This window comes from Anas acuta, chromosome 6, assembly GCF_963932015.1.
Source record: "Anas acuta chromosome 6, bAnaAcu1.1, whole genome shotgun sequence".
In the NCBI taxonomy this organism is placed as follows: domain Eukaryota; kingdom Metazoa; phylum Chordata; class Aves; order Anseriformes; family Anatidae; genus Anas; species Anas acuta.
This window is the reverse complement of record NC_088984.1, coordinates 16,153,979-16,173,391: the sequence shown is the minus strand read 5'-3', so window position 1 is coordinate 16,173,391 and position 19,413 is coordinate 16,153,979. Positions and strand designations below refer to the sequence as shown.

The window sequence follows — 19,413 nt, the reverse complement described above, 5'->3', positions numbered from 1 at the left end:
AGTAGTGTATATTCTACAACTAATTAAGCATTTAAAGGTTATTTCTTGGGCTGATTAGTTTTAATTATCGCTATGGATTCATACAAAAAAAAAAAAAAAAACTGTGGGGGATTTTTTTTTTAAATCAAAAACTAATGTAATGGATCCATTTTACAGAATGATTCACATGCTTTCCAAGTTACTCTTTCCTCTAAATACTGAGTTTTGCCATTTGCCAGAATGAAAAATATCCTCCTCGTGGGATGCTTCGTACGTGGGCATCTGCTGCTGCGAGAGAAGGAACTGCTGTCGGCCCCACCATTCAAAGTGCGTGCCGAAGCATGGGGAAACAGCAGAGGTTTTAAAATAAACCCACTTGTTTCTGACTGCTCAGGTCAGAGACAACAAGTCTCCCTCTCGCTGATGCTGAGATGGCCCTGCCAGACAGCCCAGGACACAGGGATTATCCCCTGTTGCTGTCCTGAGGTGGGGGTCAGCTCAGGACTGTCTGGGCTGTGGGGGCTGCGTGGTGTCATGGGCATCGCGGGGGTGTCACAAATAGTGCATGTAAGCTTGTGGCCCCTGTGCTTTGTGCTTTAACCACAAAGCCCATCCTTCCTGCCTCTGTGAGAGTGCTCAGCAGGAACTGCAAAGCACGCCTGTGACGTGTGCTTGTGCTCCTGTGGGCAGCACGCACAGCGAGAGGAGCCATTTTCACAAAACATTTTTGAATTATTTTTTTTTTTCAAGGGGAAATATTGTGTATCTTCAGAATTTGCGGTCTGAGTTGTCTTTTTTAAAAGCTTCTGAGGCTGCCACCGTTAATTCCCTGAAGCACTGTGTTTCCAGATGGCGTCTGCTCCCCAGACCCTTGCACACCCAGCAGGCAGTGGCTTACCAGGGCTTTGGGAAGGAGCCCTTGCCCGTGTGTCTAGCTCTGCCTGCCATTCCCTTGTTTGATGTCCTTGTCCAGAGCTGTAGCGTTGGTTGTCTTTGAAAAGCGTTCTGAGCTCTGCAGAGGAGCAGTGCTGCTGGGTGTTAATATTAACATGGATCAACACTGGTTCCCAAGGGCTTTTGGATGAATATTCAAGAGAAAGTGTTTTGCATTTATTCTTTCAGCTCCAGCAGAATAATTAAAAACAGGATAAACAGTAAGTGCAAATGATGCAATGAACCATCTGATAATGCTCAGGGGGTCACAGGAGAGAAGCCAAGTTGATCTTTTTTAGCATAACAGTTGTTGATTTTGGGGATTCTGTAACTATAGGCTGATCTTTTTTTTTCCCCCTGTTTTTGTAGATGTGGATAAATGTCTTTCCAACCCTTGTCCCGCATTGGCTACCTGCAACAACACCCAAGGTTCCTATGTCTGTCAGTGCCCTCTTGGATATGAGCTGGAAAAAGGAAAGTGCAATTTGGGTAAGCAAACGAAAGTGAAAAAACAAGGGAGAAAAAGATGGAAATAATTACCTGTAATCTTCTAAAATCAATGAGCCTAGGCTCAGACACGTTCAGAGCTCAATGTACCCCCCAACTACCACTTTTACAAGAGCCTTTAGTGTTTACACAAGTGCAGTGTCCAACGCGTGACCAGACACAGCGATAGGTAAGAGTTTCTCAGCCTGCCCTAAAAACACACCAGCAGAGCGGTGAGCTCAGGCTCGTTAGTAAGGACAGATGTGCCACTTCTGTTTCTAATGTGTTTTACAACCCCAAAGCAGATCAGTGAGCAGGGCTGTTGTACAACCTGACTTCAGTGGGCTCAACCAGGTGCATAAAATTAGGAGCCGTGAAAGCCTTTGTAAGATCAAGGTTTTGTTTCTTACCTTTCACGTTTTCTGTGCAGCACAGTTATTGTTTGGGCTCAGATTCTGGCTCCCTCCTTTCTAATAAAGGTCTTGAATCCCAAGGACTTGCAGAGATCTGTTGCAAAGGGGAATTTGTTTTCCTGCAGTTTCTTCTGGCCCTTAATCAGCGAGGTTTAAAGGCATGGGCATTTTGCTAAGCAGCATGACTGAGGTGTCCCTGAAGGGTGTTTTGGAACCTTTCTTCATGTAGGAATGTGTCAGCTTCTAATTTAGAGAGATGTTTTAGTTGTGCCTTGGACCGGTATATGGGCAGATTATGCAAATACCGTGAAGGTGATTCTAGTCTCATTTTTACCAGGAGTTGTTACATTAGAGCTGTCTGATATAAAATTTGTGGTGAAGATAGACTCTGTGGATGGGAAAAAAAATGGGAAAGAATTGGAAGCTTTATAATGTTATCTGCAACTGTATTTGTTTTTCTGGTGGAACATAAAACTTGAGCTCTGAGTTCTCATTTCCACTGAGTATCTCATGGCACTTAATACAAGATTTAGGGATATTATCTCTCTGAGGCTGAACAACTTGGATTATTGCATTCTGTTGCCATGAATCAACTCTGAATCTAAGCATGGAAAAATGCATCTTTTGGGCCTCCTTTCAAACGTCATTGCTCATTCTGTCCAACAATTTAAAAAGAGAAAATATCCTTTCTACAGTGCTTCATTTTGACTTCTCGGTTTGCTTTCCTTCCACTGGAGGGAGGGATAAAAGATTTGATGCATCTGACCTGAATTATTATAAATTAGCTTTGACACCTGAAACCACCTTGCCCCAAAATTTCCCCCTCTCTCTCTGTGTTCAGAGGTCCTTTTAAATGAGCCTGTGTTGCTTAAACAGCTTTGGTTTATAGAAAGGATGAACATGTTCCAACTCACCTCGTTCTCCTTTTTTAGTAAGAATATTCATCGGCCAGGTCCCCTGAAACCTAACGTGACCCACGGGAAATATGCAGATCTCAAGCAACTGGAGGGTGAAATCCTGGCGATTGTGAGTGTCCGTGCCAGGGTGGTGGTGGTTCTCCTCCTACAGTTAGGACAGGCAGCCACAAGGCTCCCTGGGCTGGGCTGAGCCCTTTTAATTGCTGAACATCCTGGTGTGGTGGGAGCTTCTAAAGCTTCCCAGGCTCCTAAAGGGTGTTAATGCTTCTCTGAGGTCAGACATTGGAATGGTGACTTTGGGGCTCACAACACCCACTGTAAATCTCCCGTGTGCCTGCTGGCTGTGGTGGCTTGGACTGCAGCTGGTGGCAGCTCGCTCATAGCCAAATCCCATGGGATAAAGGGCAGCAGCAGAGCCCAGCTGAGCATACGGTGCTCTCAGCAGCATTTCCCAGCTGTGCTTTTGCAATCACAGTCGGTTCACAGCAAGATCTGGGTGGGAGGGTGGGTTCCCCATACGCTGTGCCTTCACCTGTTCCAAAAAGACCCCTGGGATTGGGATATATATACATCTCTGTGCATTATTTAGGCAGATTGTTGCATGCAAGAGTTCATCCAGCCATTCCTGGCTGCAGTTCATCCCAGCTCTTTTAGGAGCAGGTGGTTTGGAGATGCAACAAAATCAGTGGGGTGCTGGGGTGAACCACCTGGGTGCTGCCAGCACTGCTTCTGCTGCAAAAGAAAAACAAATGCCCGTGTTTGGGGGCTGTCCTGGAGTGAGGGGGGCTGCTCGGAGCCGTGCTGCTCTCTCCTCACAGCTACTCTCTCCTTCCTTTCAGCTGGATGCCTCGCTGTCAGGCTTGCCTGGGTACCACCACTCCACAGTCAAAGCCACCAGGTAAGGGGCCATGAGGAAGAGCGACAAACAGCATCAGTTGCCTGCATATTCAGGGTGGCCAGCCTGAGGTCCTCATTTTGAGTCAGCCCCAGCAGTGCTATGCTAAATGAAATCAAGCCCAGCAATAACGCAGGGCATGGGCAATGCCTTTGCACCCTGGCCATCTCTCCTGGTGCCCCTGTTCGGACAGCTTGCCAAGCAACAGCCTGAAAAAGCCTGTTGCCCAGGGTGGGTTTGTGGCTGGATTCACAGTGAACAACCAGCACCCCATCCAGCCCCAAATCTGCCTTTCTATGTGCAAGTTTGTCCTGCCTTTAAAGTACGACAGCGGTCTGCTGCAATGCACAGCTTTCTCAGTCTGTATGTGGTGTTGTGTCTGTGTTAAACATTGCTTGCATTAATAATTAGCAGGTTGTTAATGTACTAACAATGGACTCAGACTGACCCGTGGTACTCAGGGCTGTTTTGTTTTGTTTTCTGTTAGGGAGGCAAATTTTGTGCATGTTTCAGTGCAATCCACGTTCTCTTTAGCATCCAACGTGACTTTCTATGACATTGTCGGCAGCGTGCAAAGCTACATTCGGGCTTGCAAATCCCCCACTGATTCCTGCCAGTTCATCTCCAGCTTGAAACCACTCCACAGAGGTAAACAGCATCAGAGAGACTGTGATGGGAGGGTGGGTGAACACATTTTGCTTGGCTCCTTTTATAAAAGGGGGAGGAAGATTTTGTCATTTAGCAAAACCCCTCTGAAATTTTTAGTCTCATTTCAATGGGAATCATCTTAACATGATGTTTTAAACTGCTCACGTGGCTGTGAGTTACGGAATCAATGAGGTATAAAAGTTGTTCACAATTTAGAGTTCTTGGGCCAAGAATCATTTCTGTGCCAAGTCCCCCACCTGCTGAATGAGCAGAAGGAGAAGCCCACCAGTGCTGGGCAGAACCTTCTCCAGGCTTGGCCTCAGTGGTGCTGCTGCCCCCATGCCCTGCACCTCCTGATCCTGCCTTCCCGAGGCAGCAAGAGGGGTGATGTAGCAGTGAGTGATCCTGGTGGGATGCCAGGAGTGAGGATGGTCGGTGGCAGCAGCTACTTTGGGTGAGGTGGGAAGCCTCGGCTCGTCGTTCTGGCAAAGTAAACGTGGAGATGAGAAATCCAATGTGGGATTTCATTTTAACATGGTGTATTTTAAAGCCACACTCTACTGTTGTGGACTGAATCAATTTAAATGACTTCAGTGAACCAGCTCAGTGGTTACCTCCGTTACAGTGCTTCTGGTAAAGTCTACTTCCTTGCTTAAAATAACTAAGAAACAAATTCAATTCTTGTGTAAGTACTTAAAGAAAAGATGTGAGGTCAAATAATATGATGGTGTGCCCAGCAGGGAGGAGTTTGCAAAAGGGGAGCTCCAGGTGAGTGGCACATACGCCATACGAGTTCCTGCTTCTCATGAAAATGTTTTCATTTGTCGGTTCCATCTCTTTTACCTCCCAGTAAAATAGGTCGATTGGTGGCACAATTTCCATTGTTTACCCCCAGTTTTGCTGTATGCTCATTTCAACAAATCTGACTTTTTAGAGTAAAACATCACTTCAAAGTAATGTAAATGAAAGGACAAAATTCATGGTTTAAAAGTGGAAAGAATATGGGGCTTGATACTGAAGTGGAAAAATCTCTTTTGGGCTGAGCAAAATGTTTTGCTAGATATAAACCTAAAAAATGATTTGTTGAACTGTCTCGGGGGGAGGATGTGTTTCAGCTTGAGCCAAAACAAATTTTTCTTTTTAATTTCCCCTCCTGCCTCCAAGCTGAAATATTTATTATTCACCCACTCTCCTTTCCTGTACAAATGACAGTAGATATGCAAGAAATTGTGACGTGTTGTAATGTTGACTGTCTCATAGTGGAACAAATATTGTTTAAAAAAAAAAAAAAACAGGTGAAAGCCGTGCATCAGCTGAATGCAATGCCTGGGGAAAGCAAATGTGGTGTGTTCAGAGAGAAACGTGCTGTTCTTGGCTGTGTCCTCCCAACAGTTGGCAGCTTGTGCAAGCAGAAGGACCCTGAATGCGACAAGGAGACTTCTGAGTGCACCGACTTCGATGGGGTTGCGCTCTGCCAGTGCAAAAGCGGGTACTTCAAATACAACAAGATGGACCATTCCTGCAGAGGTATTGCCCTTTATGCAGCATTCTTGTTTTGGCTTGAATTCTGCTTAACTTTTTTTTTTCCCCCAGCTAAAAAAGTTGTGCATGTGTGTGTGTGCCTTATGCATCACTGTGTGTGCAAGAAGCATGATATTATGAATAAATATTAGCAGCTCAAGTTTCTTTTTGTTAGTTAGGGGACTTTTCAGCAGACATTGGAGATACAGTCTCCCTCTAGGAATAATATTATCTCTTTCTGGAGCATGCTGTGAGTCACAACGATGGAGAAGAGGGAGAAGGGGGCCCGATTGCTTTGGGCTTCAGTTCAGTGGCACAGAGCAGAGATGTAGTGCAGCTCTGCCTGTTTTGATTTTGTCTGAACTCTCGGCGAACTTGAGATAATTGCTTTAAACTCACAAGCTTATATCAATACATCATCACTATTTTTTAAATAAGCAACTATCTGAAAATGATTATGAATTTATTTTTCAACGGGGTTCTTAATAGAAATTTTAAGCTTCAGGGTTATATTATTTTTTAGCTACTCCTCAGATCATGAAATTTCTTTTGCTACATCTTAAACAAGGTCTTTGTCCTTGTGCCAGCAGTCAGAGTGACTTTTGTAGGATCAGGATGTCCACTCCCTACTTGTAGCGGTTTTCATAGGTCCTAAGAAGAATTCAGTTTTCTGATTCAGTTTCAGGGTTTTCAGAAATTCAGTTTTCTGATGATATATCAATAATAATTTCAATGATGTTTATATGTTGTTTCTGGCAGTGTCAGCAGGGTTACTGTTGAAGTAGGAGATGCTTTGTCAGTTCCAAATCTGATCAGTGAGAGAAATGTGTCTGGAAATAATGCATGTGCTGCAGGCTCTGGGCTGGGCCCCTCTGAGATGGGCATCCCTGGTTGCTGGGTTGCGGTCCTGCCTCTCCTCTATGCTGTGGCTACAGGCAAAACCTTTCTCCTTTGTATTTCCCTCCCATCAACTTGTATTTTGGGGAGGATTTTTATTAGGAAATACTGACTGCCTCCACCTTGACAGGCAGAGAGGGGCTCATGCGGTGAGTGGGGAGCTGAGGTGACTCCTGGGAGGATATTTCCCAACTCTTTCCCCACTACCTGTGGAGGGAGCCATCCATTTATTTTGGACATGACCCGTGCCAAATAGTTGTGTAAAGATAAATACCTAAAAGGCTGCAAGGCACTTGGATGTGATGGTTATGGAGTGCTACATGATGTAACGTCTTGTAGAGATGGAGATGTGATCAGTCCCTACCCACTTGTCTTATTTGCTGTGCAAAATATGAAAGACCAACCCCCCACACTGTGAGGTTTCAATTTCCCACCTTCAGTTCTCTGTTGGTACTAGGAAACATCTTACTGACCAGCTTGGGAGTGCCTGGGGGACAGGGATGGTGAGGGGTTGAGGCCAGGTGAGCCTGGGGATGGTGGTGAGGGGTTGCTGCCAAGCTCACGGTGCGGTGCTCCAGCGATGTACCAGGCTGTCGGCATCACTGTCCCCACTGGGTAAGCCAGGCCATCACATTTTTTAAAGTCTTTTTCAAATACTATGCTATGGCCCTTATTTGAAATTTAGGGCTATTCTCTCCCATTAATACAGCAAGTGATATGCCAGGCTCTTTTAAAATCCTTGCCCTCTTAGTGACTAAACAGGAACTGCGGCCTCCCAAGCATCCGACCCCATTGTGGATCGTGCAGATGTGGAGTGCTAACTCCCATTATGTCCTTGCAAAGAGGGAAACAGCCATTGTGCTGCCCCATCTGGCCTCCCCGTGGGAGGTTTGGGTTTGTTCTTCTCTGCCTGGCTCTGTCTGTCACCTGGGGCACACCTGGAAAGTGTCCCCTGGAGCTGGGAAGGGTCCCTCTGAGCCAGGACATTTGATGTTTGGGCTGAGGTACCATGCGGTGTGCATTCAGTCATCTCGGGGTTCTTGCTGGTTTCAACCTTCCTGGTGTCTTCAGGGCTGCTCTAGAAAGAGGTCAACAGCCCCACTGTGCCAGCTTTTCTGAGGCATGCAACTTGGGAGAAAAAGGGAGAGTGAGGAGAGGCAAGGACATAAACTCTGAGCATTAAAGCTCTGCATTGCTCTAAGTAAAATAAGACACCAAGACACACCTTCAGGACCTTGCTTTTCCTCTTTCCAGCCCACGTGGAGCTCCTGGGCTGGCAGCCGTGTGCTGGTGGGTCCCCAGGGCTGCCCCAGCCCAAGGGGGGCTGCGGTGCTGAGGCTGCTCAGGATGCGTATGCCTGCATGGTTGGGTACAGCTCCTGCACCTCTTGGATGTGGCAAACGGCATTTCCACATGACCACAAGCATCTGAGACAAGAGTGCCAGGCATGCTGCAGGTCACATCTCCTGAAAAGCCGGGACTGGGACAGAGCTGCAGAGGGGGCCTGGCAAGCAAAGAGGAGTCCCAAGCTCTGGCTCAGGATAATGCCATTCCTGGTGCATTTAGGGGCATGGGCAGGCAGAAGAAGGGAGGTTTTGTTATCCCTGTGCTTGCAACATCCAATTCTGGGAACCAGAACTCAAAAGGGTCAGAGAGAAAATGGGAGTGTTCAGAGCAAAGCTGCAAGAGCCAGGGAAGCTCAAAAATCTCGGAGCACTTGGCTTTACAAGAGGCAAAGGAGTGATCTGATGGCGAGGGGAAGAAATGGGATAATATAACCTTTTCCAGCCTACCGAGAAAACATCCAAAGACTGGAATTTGACACAGGGATAATGCAGAACAGAAAGAAGGTGAATGTTTTTTGTGGCTGGGGAAATTAACTTTATGAGCATCTGACCCAGGGTTGTGGTTGATTATCCGTTGCTGGAAATATTAAAATCAGGCTTGGATGGTTCTGTAAAATGTAGTTCCAGTTCAACTATTTGATTTGAAACTGGAACTGAATTTAGGGAAGTTCTGTGACCTGCATTATGAGAGAGAGGTCATGGTCACATTGCTCCCAGCTGGCACTGACACCCCTTGTTATAGGTGCTGCGAGAGCCATAAACTTTTGGTCCAGCTAGAAAACTAGGGGTCCCTCTTGGTTTATTATGATATTGCCAGCCCATCATAATAAGCTGCACATTTGCCCTCCTTTCCTCCTCCCTCCCCTCCTGTGCTAGGTGCTTCTGAAAACATGTGGGCTCCAGCTGTGCGGGGGGAATGGCATCTCCCGTGCTGTGCTGGGGAGGAGGCGAGCACTTGGCCATGCTCCTGCAGCTCTGCGGGGCAGCCCCCTGCACCCCAAGGGATTTCCCTGAGCTTGGTGGGGTTTAGTGAGCCTCCATGCTTGCAGCCGCACCTTATCCCTGCGGCTAAAGGTCAAGGCAGAGGGAGGAGGGCTCAAGAGCTGCTGCATTGCTGTTTTTAAGCATATGGTATCAGGAAAACAATCCATGAGCAATGCCTACTGACGGACTAGTGCATGAAAAAGTGCTGGTCTAGGCAGTAACCCAAAACTTGTAGTTGTGTGCCCAATGGGTCACCACCTTTGCGGTTCATCAGAAGCATAATACAATTTTCTCAGGTCATTCAGATGATGAGAGAGCTGTCCATTAAGCACAGCAGTATGGCTTCGGGGTTGTTTTTTAACCAACATTTTATACGTAGCAGTTTCTGGGTTATGTATACCTACTCCAAAATTTAGTTTATATTCAATACAACTATACTATCGTAAAATATGACATTTCAAACTTTGATTTAGCTCCAGCTTTAAGAGAAAAAAAAAGTGGCATTTTTAATGAGGTAAAACATAACATCTCACTTTGGGTTAACCGCAGCTCTGTTTGGATAACATTTTCTGGCAGTATTAACATTTAAAAACAATGAATAACGTGCATCATTGCTAAAGTAGCACAACTTAAGTGAGGTTTCAAAATGAAAGCTGGTGACACTTGCAGATTTTGTACTCTGATATTTTGTGGGAACAATACAAGCGTGCGGTGAGTTTCCATTTGGGCAAGGAGGGATTGTGTCAGGAATTGTTTTACCAGCTGCCCACCCTGTGGCAGGTTCCAGGTTAGCTCTTGGGAAACTGAAACGGCCCTGTCAAAGCCAGTGGGAGGTGAGTTTAAGTTCACAGCATTTTGCTTAGAACAGAGGAGACGGAGCGGGAGGTGGTCCTGCTGCTGTTGGTCCCGAGGCTGGCTGGGGAGCAGCTGCCGAGGGAGGCGGCGATGCTGAATGCCTCCTGTGCACCACTGTGGGGTGCTCATGGCCCTTCTCTCTTGTCTGCTTGTAGCCTGTGAAGATGGATATAAGCTGGAAAACGAGACCTGTGTGAGGTACGGTGACTGCTCTGCCCCCTCCTACCCCATCATCCTTCTTAGTCCTGCTTTCGTGACCTGTTGGCATAACCAAGCTACTGAAACTCCCTCTTGTTTTCTGTTATCAGCTGCCCCTTTGGCTTAGGCGGGTTCAACTGTGGAAACCGTAAGTACAGAGTTTCGTTTCGTTTCATTCGTTTTGTTTCGTTTCATTTCATTTCACTTCATTTCATTTGCACTGTGTCAGAAGTGAGAAATTTTCAAGAGGTAATTGCAAATAACTGTGTCTAAAACTCAGTAGGTGTAGACTACTCTCATCAAGGTTTTCTGTTTCCTCAATGTCTGTCAAAAATTTATTTTGTCTACCAAAATATTTCTTTGACAGAAATTATTTCTGTGACACAGTTGAGTTAATATTATCTGCTAACAAGATCAGTATTTTCCTTGGAGATCTTTCTCTGGATACTCTGTCATGACAGCACATATGGCATGCACTCTTGGAGCAAGATATTTGGAGGTGAATCAATGAAAGATCAGTTGAGTTACTGAGATTTATCAGTAAGGGGAATCATTGCCCTCAGCACACAGGAGCTTCTCCTTTCCTCAGCTAGAGATCCCCAGCTCCATCTATTTCACTTGAAAAAATGCAGTAATATTGTTTATAGAAGGAGGGAAGGCAGGAAGCAAACAGTTAATCCCCTTGTGTGAGGACTGTGGAGATGTTTACATGAATACTTATGACCGCACTGCTGTCTCTAAGTGAGAATATGTCTTTCTTGTCCCTAGCATACCAGCTCATCACTGTGGTGATTGCGGCTGCAGGAGGGGGACTTCTGCTTATCATGGGCATAGCGCTGATTGTCACCTGCTGCCGGTAGGTACCGCTGCCAGCCCCACTTACACCGTGCCTAGCACTCCGTGTAGGAGCCCTGAAGGATACAAAAAACACAGCTAAGCAAGCAGTTTAAGCAGAGGTATTTAAGTATTACCTTGTGCTTTCATTTGGGACATGCCTCTTTTTTTTTTTTTTTTTCCAGCAGTCAGGTTAATAAATTCAACTCGGTGTCTCTTAATTGCCTGGCAATTGTGTCCTGTATGGATGGAGAGGCAAAGGAGTCCTTCCCCCTCAGAGCCACAGGGCACCAGGCAGTAGCCTCCAAAAATGCAAGCTAAGTAGAAGAGAAAAGTTTAGGCAACAGGAAGGGCTTCTGGGACACCAAGAGGTGTGGGAATGCGTTCTACGCCCTTTTCCTCCAAGCACAAGCCCTGCATGTGCTCTCACTGTGTCTTCCCCTCTCAGACACACACATGTGCACATGTAGTTCCCATACCAGCAGATAGCTTCGGAGTAGAGGCAAGATGTGCTGCTGAGGTAGCTGTGCTTCATGATTTACATACCATGAGAAAGGGCTGCCTTGCAGTAACACCCTCTGCCCCCCATTCCAGCCCCCAAATCTGGGATTTCAAAGCTCTCTGACGAAAGTCAGCAGCTGGATTTCTCAGTAGCAGCAAGGTCCAGCTGGGAGGTGAGACAGTCGCTCCAGGTCCCTGTCTGCGGGGACAGACCAGTCTTCTCATCAGTCCTGGCCTTTTGCAGGCTACGTGCTTTCCTGGAGGGTATTCTGCTCTGGACTGGGACTGTCACCAAAATCCGCTCCTACAACATGGCAGTGATGTAGGGGTGTTTGGTGGTGTTCAGACTGGCAGCTTGCCAGCCTTTCTTCTCAGGAATTAAGGTGGTACCTGGAAGTGCTACAGTTAAGCATCTGGAGACTTGAATAGCGTGGGGGCTTCCATGCATTTTTCATTCTTCCTAGGCTTTTTCACTGACTCTAGTGAACATGCACATTTTCAAGAGACAAGGGGCATACATTGAAACAGGAGAGGTTTAAACTGAATATAAGGAAAAACTCTTTCACCAAGAGGACAGCAAGGCAGTGGAACAAGCTGCTCAGAGATGTTATGCCATCTCTGTCCTCAGAGATTTCAAATCCCACCAGACAGTGCTCTGTATGGCACGATCATATGGCTACTATCTGTGCCTTGGAGCAGGAGGTGGATTGTAGCCCTTCTGGGGTCTCACCTGGTTATCTTCGTTCCCGGTGAAAGTTTGCAACATGTGGTAAGTCTCCTGAGATCATGTCAGAAATGCACATAATATATGAGGATAAGTTACATCTTTTCGCTTTCCTTCATTCTTTTCTAAACAGAAAGAATAAAAATGACATAAGTAAACTCATTTTCAAGAGTGGGGATTTCCAGATGTCACCATATGCTGAATATCCAAAGAACCCCCGAGCACAAGAGTGGGGCAGAGAGACCATCGAGATGCAGGAGAACGGAAGCACCAAGAACCTATTGCAGATGACAGATGTGTATTACTCGGTATCTATCCATAGCTTAACTATTAACCCTTTGTACCTGATACAGCAAAGATACATTCCTTTATTTTGGGAATCACAGATCCCTTTCCTGCAAAACAAAAAAGCTAAGCAAATGGCTTCCATAGACAGCAAGGCACTGGGAGTTCGGTGGACTCCAGCTATTACTTGTGTGTTGAATACCACAAGGAGCTGTCATTAGGAAGAGTGCTAGGGAAACGTCTAGGAACATTTTGGTAGATGCCTAAAAAGCCCTATCGTAGAGTAGAGAAGGAGAGTTGAAGGTTTGGGGCAGTCTTGTAGGAATCTCTGTGGGCAGTTTTCTCCCTTTCACTCTCACTGATGATGCTGGAAGGTTGAGACCTCTCCCTGGGGGTTCTTCACCCCCAAATGGGATGATGATGGTCACTGAGGACCCCTCTTTTCTTCCACTCCTCCCCTCTCCAAGGTATAGGCCCCTTTCTGAAGCCAGAAGGATGCATAAGAAGCATCCCTCCAGCTCTGTGAGAACAAGCATCAGGAAGGAGGTGGTGAAGGAGTAATGGGCTGTGTAGGGCAGAGGAAGGGTCACAATACCTGCCGTAATGGACACTGTAATACCTGCATGGTTGGTACCAGCTGCTAATGTCTATATCCAGAGCTGTTGTGTTGGTATATCATTTTTCACTATCCCACATCAATATACCGGATGCACTCGGGTCTGTGTGGGGTTACTCACGTTGGTGAAGGTTGCAGGATTTCATCCAAATCACACTTTGTAGATTCCTGCTTTCCAGAGAAGGGAGCGGTGGGCAATACTTTTTTTTTTTTTTTTTTTTTTTTCTGGCTTGTATTTTCCGTTTTCCCAAAGCAATTTTACTGGGTTACACAGCATCACAGCATGAAGGGAAATGAGAAAAAAAAAGTCCTTTCAGATAATACTGAGAAGGAAACAAACTTGGCTTTTCTACAAACGTTTCCTTTAAAGATGACTCTGGGACAATATCCTGAATTCAGGAGTGTTATTTCAGTGCCCAAGATCATCAGCACAATTCACTTGGATTAAAAATTAACTGTGTACTTAGACTGCACTTGGAGTCGGGTAAACTTCAGCCAGGTAAACTTCAAGTCTTCTAATTGGCAAGACATCAAGACTCAGTTGTGTGAGAATACTGCCCTCCAGAAAATGCATAACTCTCACAGTGAAAATCATTCTAAGTTATAGAGATAACTAGTGATCATATTATTATTCCTTGTAGCTACTGAAATAACTGCTGGGAAAGGTGGTAAGGATGTGTTGGAAAGAGGATTTGACTATAAGAATAAGACCCTTTTAAAATGTTATTTATTTATTTATTTTTGCTAATACAGCCAACTGGACTGAGAAATCCTGAACTGGAAAGGAATGGACTTTATCCTCCCTACACTGGTTTGCCTGGATCTCGACATTCATGCATCTATCCTGGACAATACAATCCATCCTTCATTAGTGATGAAACCAGAAGAAGAGACTATTTTTAGCAGGACAGAGAGGGAGTGGAAGACTGACGCAAATTGGCCCTTGATCCCCAGGTACAACGTGTCTCCTGGCAGTTCAGCCCACACCAATCTTACTCTTCCCATATAACAGGATGATCTTTGAACTCCATGCCAAGCATTGCTGCCCTGAGGAATGGTTACGCTTGCTGAGCAGCAGCGAGGAAGAGGAGGAGGAGGGAATGGCTCAATGTGCACATCAGTAAAAGACCCAAGTGGAAGCTCATGCGTGTACTCCGGTTTTGTTCTGTGCTGTTTCTTCACCCTTCACGCTACATGGCAAGCATCGATAAGTACAGGCAGATGAACTGTTCCCAGCACCCAGTGAATACCACTAGGGAGTGTTTTGTTTACAGATCTTGTTCACTGTTGACTGTGCTTGTCTTCTTGGCTAACCTTCATGCAAAGATTCACCGTGTGACTGGTTTTGGTAGGGCAAGTTTGTCCACCCCCATTTCCCCTTGCTGCATTGCTTTTTGCATCGTATGTGACAGGAAATTGACTTGTCCTCTGGCCTTGATCTCCATACTGGTAGAAGTTCTCCAAATGGCCGGGCCCTGGCTGAAGGCTGGTGCCTGGCAGTGTTGGCTGAATTCGTGGGTTGATTGTATCCAAGGAGTAGGGGAAAGTTAGTCATACCACTGCAGTTCAAACTGAAAACGGGCACAGTTGATTGTGTAGCTCTGAAACCTTACATATATAGGGAAGAGTTGGTGTATGTTGTCGTTTTGTCAGCCAGCGTGGTTCAGAAGTGGTGACACTACACATCATCACGGTGCTTCTGTGTAGGACCTTTTGAGGCTGTTTATTTGCAGGGATTTAAAGGCTTATAAAAACAGCTATGAAATGTAAAATTTTATCACTTCGTTGCTCATAAGGAAGAAAAACATGATCTGGGAATTCACCGTGCCTCTTATGTTGAACTCAAGGAAGGAGCAGTAAGGCTGTGTCTCTGGCTGGGTAGGCGGCACGTGAGTTCTGGGCAATGTGGGTGGGAAGTAGTTTTCAGCCCTCCACAGCCACCTTGACTTCAGGAGGAGCTATATCAAAATAGGTTGATTTCTTCTGTCCTAGTTTTGAGTGATTCAAACCAGGCAGGTTTCCCCATCTGGGCGTAAATTCATATCAAGCACCTTGGCAAAAGCAGAAGAATGTAAGTTATTACATTCCTCACCAAAGATCAGATCAAAAGTTTATTGACTTTTTTTTCTTTACAGAGCAGGGTGTCAGAAGAGATCTTATTACTGATGTATATTTCCCACTTATCTTTACCGCAGAGATCTAAACCTAAATCATCGCAACCGCAGTGCCTCTGTATGCCTCACCCCTTACCCACCACCAATAACAGCCGTGTGATCTTGCAGAAAAACAGATCTTTCGGATGCCTGGGGCAGCATGCTGTGCACTGACGTCATTTTATGGTGACGATGCATGTGACTTAATCCACAATCAAACTTGCAGGTGGTAGTACACTGCTTATCTCACATGTAGGCAGGGAATGGATGCTTATGCTGCCAAAGGAACTACATTTAAGGAACACTCCAGTTGCAGGATCCAAAATAATGTAACAAGTAAAACAAAAATTAACCGTTCCCAGTGGTTTTGGTCTGCGAATGACACTCTTCTCCTTGTCACTAGCAGCCAACATCTTAATTTCACAGGGTCCACTGGATGATGTGAAGCAAGGGCTTGGCCCTGCTGTGCTCTGAGGTCCTTCAGAGGGTGTTGGTGGGGCTGTTCTTGCAGGGGTGAGTAACGCCAACTCTAGTTTTGAGCATGCCTAGGATGGATGGGACTGCCTCTCCCATGGTATGGAGGAGGGTTTTGTCCCTATAACGGATGAAAATGGGGAAGCTGGGACTTTGTGCTGGATCTAAATCCAAAGTGTATAGATGAGCACTGGAATCTGTCTCTGTCTACTAAAGAAACTTATCAAAAACTAAGCAGCATGTCTCGGCAGTGGTGGTAGGATTTAACTGCATGCCAGCATTTCCTCAGACAGGAAAGGGTTTAGGTATTTACTTATACAAGGTATGTTTAATCACTTGTTTAGTTTGAAGGCTGTAAAATGTTCCTTTGTGTGACAGGTGCCAAGACAAAGTATGAAATACCAGCTCACAAATGCAGATTAATCCTTCTGTATAAAGTGTAACATATGGGTTATATGAGCAAAACTCCTGGTCTGTATCATCTCGCAGCAATTTGCAAATTGTCAGTGTCTCGGTAAACCCAGCAGGGTTTTCTAGGTGAGGACTGCAAAACCTGGCTCTTTTCCAAAAGAACAAACTTTGTTGCACTGGAGTTTTGTCTCTGCCAGAACAGGTAAATGTTGGGGAAATTATTATGAAATTAACCCATTGCAGCTTCCTTTTGGTTTTGGTGAGAAAAAAGTCAGTGCTTATCCCACAGGAGAAGGAAAGGGGTCTCTGCTGACCTGCCCCTGCCAAGACCTTTATTGGTGTTCCAGGAGGGGAAGGAAGAGGAGAGAGAGGATCTGGGGAGGTGACAGCCCCGAGGTCAGTGCAGGTGCTTACCCGCGTGGGGACCCAGGAAGTGTCAGCCAGCCCTGCCACTCCCTGCGCTCCCCTCTGTCTGCACCCAAACCCCACCGGCTCCACAAAGGCAGAGAGGATGGGTGGAGTGCAGCGTGTTTTGCCATGGTTTGACAGTAGCTTTACTGCAATTAATTGGCAATAAATTACTACTGCGTCCCAGTAGCAGTGGGATCTCCCAGCTGCGGCAAGGATGTGACTTGTTTCCATGCAGTGTGCCTCTGCTGAAACTGCCACCGGGATCCTCTCCATCTGCTTGTCTAGTTGCCATCAACTAAGCACCCTTGGTAGTGGTTTTAGGTTTTGTTAATCCTGCTGGATATAAGTCAGGTCTCCATGCGCCCTATCGGTCCCTCAAGTCCACCTTTGAATATGGATAACTCTCCTAGGGTGCCTAAGTAAGTGCAGCTTGTTTCTCAGGCTATTTAGATTGCTTTTAGCTACCCCAAATTGCAAATTTGGAGCACACTGGATGCTTTTGCCAAGGAGAATTGCTTTCAACTATCCAAAAGGATAAGATGGAAATGGCACGTTTCTTGTAAGAAGACTGCAAGTGGCTCAGACAGATGTGGGGAAAGGAAGTAAAGCCACACCAATACTGCATGGAAATCTGCTCGTACTCCTGGCTGATGTGTCCAGCTGAGCTGTCAGCAAGAGGCCACGGGCAGGTGTGTGGGAGTAGTTTTGATCAGCTTTGGGGGGAAAAAAAGCTAATTCTGTTGCTTGAAAGAGAAGGATGTAGGAGGCATATGTTTGCTGCAATAGTGCTCTGACAATTGTGTTGACAAAAGCCCCTTGCCTAGAGAAATACCCCTGGCAGTCAGCCTAGGAGAGGCAGTCAGAATGAACAGAGCAGTGAGAGGCAGGCTGGAGGGGTCATTGGAAAGGGATGCAGCAGCCTCCCTGTGTCCCTGTCCTGCACTGCTGCTCATCCTGGCTGACCCTCCCACGCTGCACTGGGAAAGCAGAGGGCTTTTGCACACTGTTGAAACCTTGAAGCACTGAATTTAGCTGGCATAAGGAGTACAGGGAACAGGGATAGTTTGATGCCTTTTGCCCTCCACATATTTATATCCTTTATAGTGTTAAGCAAAAGACTGGCAATTAATCTCATTGCTTTTTCAGCATGTCCCATAAAGTTCCACTGTCACAGTCATATACAGAGACACTGCCTGTGACCTGCCTTCCAAAAGTGATTTGTTTCCACAATGAGCAATAGGGAAAAAAAAAAATCTAAAAATAGCAATAAATTGTATTTACTGAGAGGTGTTTGTGACTGCAAAATTGTGCCAACACTTGTAAAGGTTGTTCAGCAGGGCCTGAGAGAGCAGCAGAGTGGTTTTGGACACTGCTGCAGCCATGTGAAGTGCTTCCCTGGGACATGTTCCTAATGCTGGTCAATGGCTATATCCGTTCCAAATCCATCTGGACTTCTCATTCCCTCATAGTGATGTTTAATCTTTAATTTTCTTCCTTAAATTAACAAGAACGGATGCATTTTACTTAAATGTTCTTCCTATGCTGACTATTGTTTTTTTCCTCTTTACACACAAAGGACCCAAGCCAGCATCCACTCTAGTGGGCTGGGATAACTCTCTCACGGATTTTAATGAAGTTTTTTTAGGCCTGAATCATTCCACTGTCAGGGTCACTTGTGTGTACAATATGCATTCCTGCAGCTCTGTTTTCTGCCCATTTCTGTGACATTGTTGCTTTTCATGTCGTATTTATTTTTTGGATATATCCTTATTACTGTAGCAGAACCTGTATTATGTGAGATTGAACAGGTTGTTCAAGATTTGTAACACCTTTCTGAGAAGAGGATGAATGTGAATTTTGTAAAGTGTTTTGTTTTTTTTTTTTTACTGTACTGATCAGCCAACCTGTTTCCCATTGTGTGAGATTGTCTAGGGATGTAGAGATGCTTCATGCATTCACAGATAAGAAATACCCATCAGTTCACATACTTGTGCCTTCAGAAATGAAACAAGATCTCCCAGTTTTGAAAGGGGTAAGCACTGTGTTCTTGTAAGTTCTGGGAGCCTTTTAATGTGTATTTAATTCTTCGTTCCTTTGAACTGTTGGAATTGAAAAGCAGGACAGAAATCCGTAAAGAGGTAAAAAAAGGAAAAAAAAAAAAGGAAATTTAGGAAAAAAAGAGAAAGAAATGAAGAAAAGAAACATACTTCCTTGTTTTGCAGAAGTAAACATCGAAATTAAGTGTAACACTGTGGCTTCTGTACTGTAAGGTTATGTTTGGGATGACACGCTTCTTCTGTGTGTGGTTTGTGTTGTGTATGAGTAATATGGAAAACCTAAAGCAGGTGCCTAATGTTCCTCAAAAGTCACGTGTAAATGCTAAGTCCCCTGGTCTTCATTCTGGTAAGATGCTCAAAGGGATGGGAGTCTTGCTTGGGTAATTGCTGGAGCAGGTGGCCCACAAGTCTGTAAAATCCGATATGGAAGAGTCCTGGGGAATCCAGTAAGAAGTGATCAGTTCTCTTGAGCAGTGCCACAGAATTTATCTGACATAAAATATCTGTTATAAAAACCATTAGGGTGGTTAACTTTAAAGAAAAAAAAAAAAAAAAGACATTAAATATTTAATTCTTTCATTAAAAAAGAAAAAGGAAATTCTGTTAAACTCAGTCATTTGTTTTGAGCCCTCTTAAATTCTGCAAGACTTTCTCCTAGCAGAAGGCAAAATCTTATATGTAAAGTCATGATAGTTTCTTTGAGCAGCTTTCAGAACTGCGGTTGCAATACCTTTAGTGAAGTCTGTTTCAAAAGGTAAATTTTAAGCATTTGTTTGTGCTTCCTCTACCAACCTGAATGTAAACCTGTGTTATGTTCTTCACATTGTCCTGCTTCCCTCCCTGTAGCTCTGATTGTTCGCTTCCAAGTTGCTGGG

General features: G+C 45.3%; 1 protein-coding gene across 1 annotated transcript in view; it reads left to right on the top strand.

Moving 5' to 3' along the window:
• Positions 1 to 18,683, top strand: part of HEG1 (heart development protein with EGF like domains 1) — a 42,834-nt gene extending 24,151 nt beyond the window's left edge. The window contains 11 exon segments of the mRNA XM_068687574.1: positions 1,282 to 1,401; positions 2,744 to 2,761; positions 2,764 to 2,837; positions 3,568 to 3,626; positions 4,111 to 4,271; positions 5,664 to 5,798; positions 10,030 to 10,072; positions 10,183 to 10,220; positions 10,841 to 10,928; positions 12,265 to 12,439; positions 13,786 to 18,683. Of these exon segments, the coding sequence (XP_068543675.1) occupies positions 1,282 to 1,401; positions 2,744 to 2,761; positions 2,764 to 2,837; positions 3,568 to 3,626; positions 4,111 to 4,271; positions 5,664 to 5,798; positions 10,030 to 10,072; positions 10,183 to 10,220; positions 10,841 to 10,928; positions 12,265 to 12,439; positions 13,786 to 13,935 (1,061 nt within the window). The 3' untranslated portion in view covers positions 13,936 to 18,683.
• Positions 18,684 to 19,413: the final 730 nt, after the last annotated feature.